This window comes from Acanthisitta chloris, unplaced genomic scaffold (genome assembly GCF_000695815.1).
Source record: "Acanthisitta chloris isolate BGI_N310 unplaced genomic scaffold, ASM69581v1 scaffold10257, whole genome shotgun sequence".
Lineage (NCBI taxonomy): Eukaryota > Metazoa > Chordata > Aves > Passeriformes > Acanthisittidae > Acanthisitta > Acanthisitta chloris.
In genome coordinates, this window is record NW_008682105.1 from 17,028 (window position 1) to 23,145 (window position 6,118).

Sequence of the window (6,118 nt, forward strand, 5' to 3'; positions counted from 1 at the left end):
AAATACTGTGGGACACACACACACATGAAGCTGCACATGTCACCCTGTGGTGAGCAGGCAAAGGGAACATCTCCTCCAGTTTCACTGGGGTGATGGATGGAGCCAGCTGGGAGCAGCAAAGGGACACTGAAACTTGCACTGATGGTCCTGTAGAGGCTGCAGAGTAGTGGGGGCTCCTCTGTTGACCCTCCTCATCTTACACTCCATGTGGGACACACACACACATGAAGCTGCACATGTCACCCTGTGGTGAGCAGGCAAAGGGAACATCTCCTCCAGTTTCACTGGGGTGATGGATGGAGCCAGCTGGGAGCAGCAAAGGGACACTGAAACTTGCACTGATGGTCCTGTAGAGGCTGCAGAGTAGTGGGGGCTCCTCTGTTGACCCTCCTCATCTTACACTCCAACATAATATGATGGAATGGCAAGTGACAGTGACAACAAAAGAAAAATCAAATGGTTTCTCTTCCAGCCCATTAGAGAAACCCTCTCTGGCAACTCTGAGTATTCAAGAGCTTCCCAACCTGAGAACTCCCAAGGTTGCACCAGCTCCTGTGGCACAAGGGAAACTTCATTCCTTGCTACAAGGTAACCTGGGCACACTATGCAGGTGTGGGAGCCTTGCAGACCCTCAGCAATGAGGCATCTGAGCACCCCAGGATGCCCATGGCCACCAGGAGGAGAGCTGAGGAGAGGATGGAGCCAGAGCTGTGGGGCCCCAAGCTGACCTTGTAGCTGCAAGTGCAAAAGTTCCTCAGATCCCTGCCCCTCCTGCAGCCACTCAGAAATGCCACTCAGGCAGAGGGAGCATCCCTGCCCTTCCCACCTGTGTTTCCAGAAGTGGGTTCAATCAGTGTGTCTCCTGGTTTTATAATCCCAGCTCTCTCTGCATCTTCCACCATCCTGAGGCTGATGCGATCCTTCACGCTGCCTCCAGCGTTGAAGTACTCACACTTGGCCACTGGAAATGAAAGGGGAGGTTTATCAGGTACAAGCTGCAGCCGGGAGCACCAGCTCCTTGCTCCCCCAGGCCTTGCTGCAGTCATTTGAAGACACCCATTCCTCCCCTGTGCTCAGGGGAGTGTATCTATCACTTGCTTACAGCTCGTCTGGGATTATCCATCAGCATATCTGCCCAGCATCTTTCTTTCCCCATGTTTCATCTACCTGCAGCACCCTGGAGGCAGTGAGCAGCCCTGGCAAGCCCAGGATGGACTTAAAATCAACTGGACATACAATCATTGGTAGGTGGGAAGTCCCATACTAGTACAATACACCTTGTTGTCCTGCCTTGAGGACTCTTCTCTGAGCTGTCAGGGTTAGTAGCAAGGTCTCATAGTCTTTCCTGGGGTGTTGCAGTTTTTAATGGGCCTTAAAAAAGGTCCCCTTCTTCAGGGAAGATCTACAGTCCTGAATGGAGTGTCATAAAGAAAAACAAGCAATAGAAAGAACTGCCAAATTATCATTCCTTCACTGAGCTACTGAAAAAACCAAGGCAGACACAAACTGTAAGGCCTAACTGGGGCCTCCACACTGCTGATGCTAGTGGCAGGACTCTTCTTACCAAGGTCTTGATGAGCATCTGCATCTGCACTGATGGTACTGGGCTCTGCTTTAGGGACAACAGGGAGAAATGGTAACTTCCAGGGTGTCATTCACTTCAACCCGATACCTGAGCAGCCCAAAGGGGCAAAACCATCTTAGGCTCATCCTGACATATTTATCATGCAAAGTGCTACAACTTCAGCTGCACAGAGATCCCTGGAGGCACAGAAAATACAAGGTAATCCCATCCAGCCATAACTGCTTCCTTGATGTGCTGCTCAGAGAGGACCATGTAGCTGCTCTGCCTGTTCTGCTCTCCTTCCCCTCCTGTGCCAGGGGAGGGAGACACCATCCCAGAAAACGGCTCAGCTTCCCTGCATCAAATCCTCCCTGTCCCTAAGGCGCCTGCCCCAGCACCACAGGCTGCTTCAGAGGTGGACCAGACACTCCACACCTATCCTCCTGCCTCTGCCAACTCTGTTCCATGGTCTCCTGCCCTCAGGTCTCACTCTGGGCAGTGAGAGGCAGTGCAATGTAGAGGTTGCAGGGTTAGTGGCCCAAAGATCCTAGATCCTGAAAAGGGATCTGGTGGAAGAGCACAGCATGTTCCATGTGTCTGTGTGCCTTGTGCAGGTTGCCCTGTGGATTCCCAGCTGCCAAACAGGACCTCAAGGTCCCACTTTGCCACTTCATTAAGGATGAGCATTCATCAAGTCTCTTCTCCTTGTTGTCACCCAGCTATGTGACACTTAGGAAACTTTCTGCCTCTGAGCATCTGTCTTTCTGCACAATTTGGATGAAATGAATAGGGTTAGAAGGTATAGGAAAAGAGATTGAGAAAACCATATGCACAGATTTGATTTTATCATCCTTATGACTGTAAGGGACCAGCATAAAGCCAACCCTTACATGAGACAGCATCAGAGCTATGCTTACATCTCCTCAGGGGTAGGACTTGGATCCTGCTGGAAAACCTGTCCCTGTAGCCAACACCTTGTCCTGACTATTAGCACCAGTATGTGTATGTGTGTTACTGATAACTCCAGCTGCCTGCAGCTCCCCCTGCTCTGCTTGGGGCTGCATTCTGGGAAGGTTCCCAAGGGAAGCAGTAGCTGCCCCTGGGACAGTGATGCAGCAGACAGCAGTGCCTGACCCAGATCCAGCTCACCTGACAGAGGCAATACCACAGCACAGGATTCCCCACTGCATGGAAGCTCTGCCTGGCAGCCAGAGGCAACACTGATGTGAGTCCTCCACAGCCCAAGCTGCTCCCTGTGCCTGGGCAGGCTGCAGGAAGGCTCCTGCCACACTCTTTGCCCCATCCTATCCACTGCATTTCAGGAAGGTTCAGCCAGTCTGCCCTGGGCACACCACATGCTACCCCAGGTGCTGCAGCATCCCTGCCTGATGCTGTGATACTATCCACCATCCCCAAATTTAGCCCAGCTCTGCTTTGAGCTTCTGCTGCTGTTGTTTGGGAGGAGAGATGCTCACTATCATTAGCCCTCTGCTCATGGCAGCTTGAAATCATCCTGTTTGGTCCGAGAAGTAGCTTGTAGTATAACAATGAGCAGGATTATCCACATCTGGCCCTTCCCATCCATGCTTGTTTTCACAGAGCCTCTTCTGGAGCCACCCTCACCTCATGGCATGAAAAAACCTGGTGGAAAGGGGACACTCACAAAGCTCACACTTGAGCCCATAGGACTTCCCAATCTTGTTGATTCGGACCATTGGGGTGCGGCCAATTTTCTTGAGGATATTGGGCAAGATCTTTGTTTCTTCTGGCCTGAAACAATACAGAAAAAAAACCAAATCAAAGCTACTCTTATGCAACACGAACCAAGATAAAATCTGAGTGAGGTTTCAGCAGCTTTATCAAGGCCAACAGGAGACACTCCAACTCCAAGGGAAAACGTTCCCATCAACAATTAATGGCAGCAGGAGTTAGTTATGGTTTTCCATCACTCTTGCAATGAGTTATTAGTCCTTTTGCATAAAAAAATTAAGGCAATTGCTCTCTTCTTGCTCTGCAAGACCCTATGCCAGGTCTATAATGAGTGAGGAGAGGCTGACAAGCCTTGAGATTTTATGCCCAGGAGGCCATGGACAACACAAGGCTCCTCCTCTTTCCTCTGTCCTTCCCATCACCACCTGTGCTTTTTGCGTTTTTGGCTGTCTCTGAGTCGACTGTTGCTTGCCCTGACCAGGACTCCCAAACCTGCAAGGATGGCTCCAAGCCACCAGAAAAGTCCAATCCCCAGAGGACTCTGGAGGGGTTTGGTTTTTTGGTAAATAATTAAACTAAGCTTTGGAATCAGTGAAATCCAATCGCCCAGTTGTGCTAGTCACTGTCAGACTTCAGCAGAAGCCAAGAACCACATCACAGCATTTGCAGCCAGAGTGAAAAAGACTGGTTTGCCCAACACACAACCAAACACATCTTGCCAGGCAGTCAGGGAACTTGCACCCTTGAGCTTTTTCAATGACAGAGGGAAAGGATTGACAAGGGCTGTGTTTATTTGGACCACAAGCATATTGCCCCTGGTTGCTAGCCAACATGCCTCTCTCCTGGAGGGGGGGCAAACCCCCACTCCCTCACTGCTCAGCTATGCTTTGCACAGCTCTTGCCTACTATCATCCTTTGAACCTTGAACCCAAGTTATCCCTGTCTGCTATCACGGCCAGGCAGATGGCGTCTGCTGACAGAGAGTCCATATGGTGCAGGGATGACATGCTGAGTTACTTACAGACATACACACTTCCCTCCAGGTTTTGCAAGCATGATATAAACACGTCTTGCCTTGCAGGAGTTCAGGAGTAGTGGTTTAGTGAAGGTCTTTATACGAAAAGCAGCCAACCTCCTTACATCCCAAGCCCAGATACGATGGAATATTACATGTGTGCTGTTACCTCTCCTTCGTGGAAACTGTTATCACACACATCAAAGCCTCTCTTGAGTGCTGGTAAATGTGAGGCAATAACTCAATAAATTACCTTCCCCCACAGCTGCAGCCATTTCCCATCTGCTCTAAAAGCCACCAAAATGCTCAGGATTTCAGTGGGGATGAGCCATGGCATGAGGAGACTCCAATTCCTTCAGGCAATGTTTAACTAGAGCCTGGCTGGCCTGTGTTATTACATTACATGTAGAGATTGCAGGTCAGCTTGAGAGAAGAAAGCAAAGCCATTTATTTACCTTCGGGTACTTGTGGTAAACAGGATGTGACCATGTCCTCTGAACCCCAGAAAGGCATGGTCATAGAATCATAGAGTAGCCTGGGTTGGAAGGGATGTTAAAGACCATCTAGTCCAACTTCCACAAGACCAGGTTGCTCAGAGCCACATCCAGCCTGGAGACCACTCATTCCTCCTTCATGGGCCAGCCCAGAGGCTGTTCTGGGCTTCATTCTGGTAGCTGTGCTCTGTCCTTGTCCCACCCAGCATGTGGTCAGGCACGACCACACAGCAGTGCTGCACCTCCCATGGTCTCCAGTTCCTCACATGCTGGAGCTGAACTCCTGTTTTACATCTTTGCACTGCAGGAACATGTCTGCAGTTCCCCTGACATTTATAGGACAGCCTTATCTTTAATAGCTTGTCTGTGTCTGGTTTGCCAGGTCATTAAAGCACCTCTTGTCAAGTCTAGTCTGGGCCCTTTGGCAGCCTCACCTCATGCTGGGAGGGAACCTGCTGCTGTGAGGGCGAGAACAGCTCACAGCAAGCTCTTTGCTTTGCACTGAGCCCTTGGGCTGCTTACACAGAGTGGACAACCTCTGTGTGGCCATTTTCTATTTATTTAAAAGCCCAGGCCATGGTAACCTGATTTCATGAAGGTCTCTCAGCCATGAGCAAAGACATTGCTGATACTTTGAAATCTTCTTACACAGCTTTGGTCTGTTTGAACAGCAAAACTGCAGCCCTTGGGCTGAGGACTGCATGGCTGTTACTGACAGGGCTGTAAAAGGGGATGGGTGCCACAGTTTTGGGGTGTATGATGCCTTATGCTACAGCTGGGAGAGCCATTCCTGCATCTCCTTGAGTGCCTGGCAGCTGAGGGTGCCTGCACTTCAGCTGTGTGACACCAGATATCAGAGTCCACTTTGCATAAGTGCACAAGTCCCTGATTGAAATCTGTCTCTTATATATGTCCATCTTAGTTCTTCTAAAATAAGATGCCCCAAACAAGCAGAACTTTTCAAAAGTGTGCTGGAAAACACAGAGCTGAGACTCAAACCAACCACGTCTTTCTGCAAAATTAAAGGGAATGAGAAGGTTCTTCCTGGAAAGGAAATACTAGGGCAGTTTTGCTTTCTGGAAAATAAACTATCATTAGTGTAACAACTGACTTCTAGTCATGACCATCCTGGTTTAACAATAATACTTTAGAAAAGGATACTGATCTGCACTCTGAAATAACCAGCAAGGAAAGAATTACTTACAAGGGCACACAGGAGTGTGGAGACTTGCTGGCAGGCATTGAGGCTGTCCATGTGCACTTACTGGGCAAGTTGGGAAGGATCCATGTGCTGTCAGCTTTGCTTTCCTGACTTCCCACACAACTGCCATTCAT

The 6,118-nt window shown here is 49.6% G+C and overlaps 1 protein-coding gene across 1 annotated transcript in view; it reads right to left on the minus strand.

The window, feature by feature from the left end:
• Positions 1 to 6,118, minus strand: part of LOC103805711 (cystathionine beta-synthase-like) — a 19,532-nt gene extending 13,414 nt beyond the window's left edge. The window contains exons 1-3 of the mRNA XM_009078371.1: positions 5,988 to 6,118; positions 3,228 to 3,334; positions 827 to 961 (exon numbers count right to left, since the gene is read on the minus strand). Of these exons, the coding sequence (XP_009076619.1) occupies positions 827 to 961; positions 3,228 to 3,334; positions 5,988 to 6,118 (373 nt within the window). The remainder of the gene's footprint in view (positions 1 to 826; positions 962 to 3,227; positions 3,335 to 5,987) is intronic.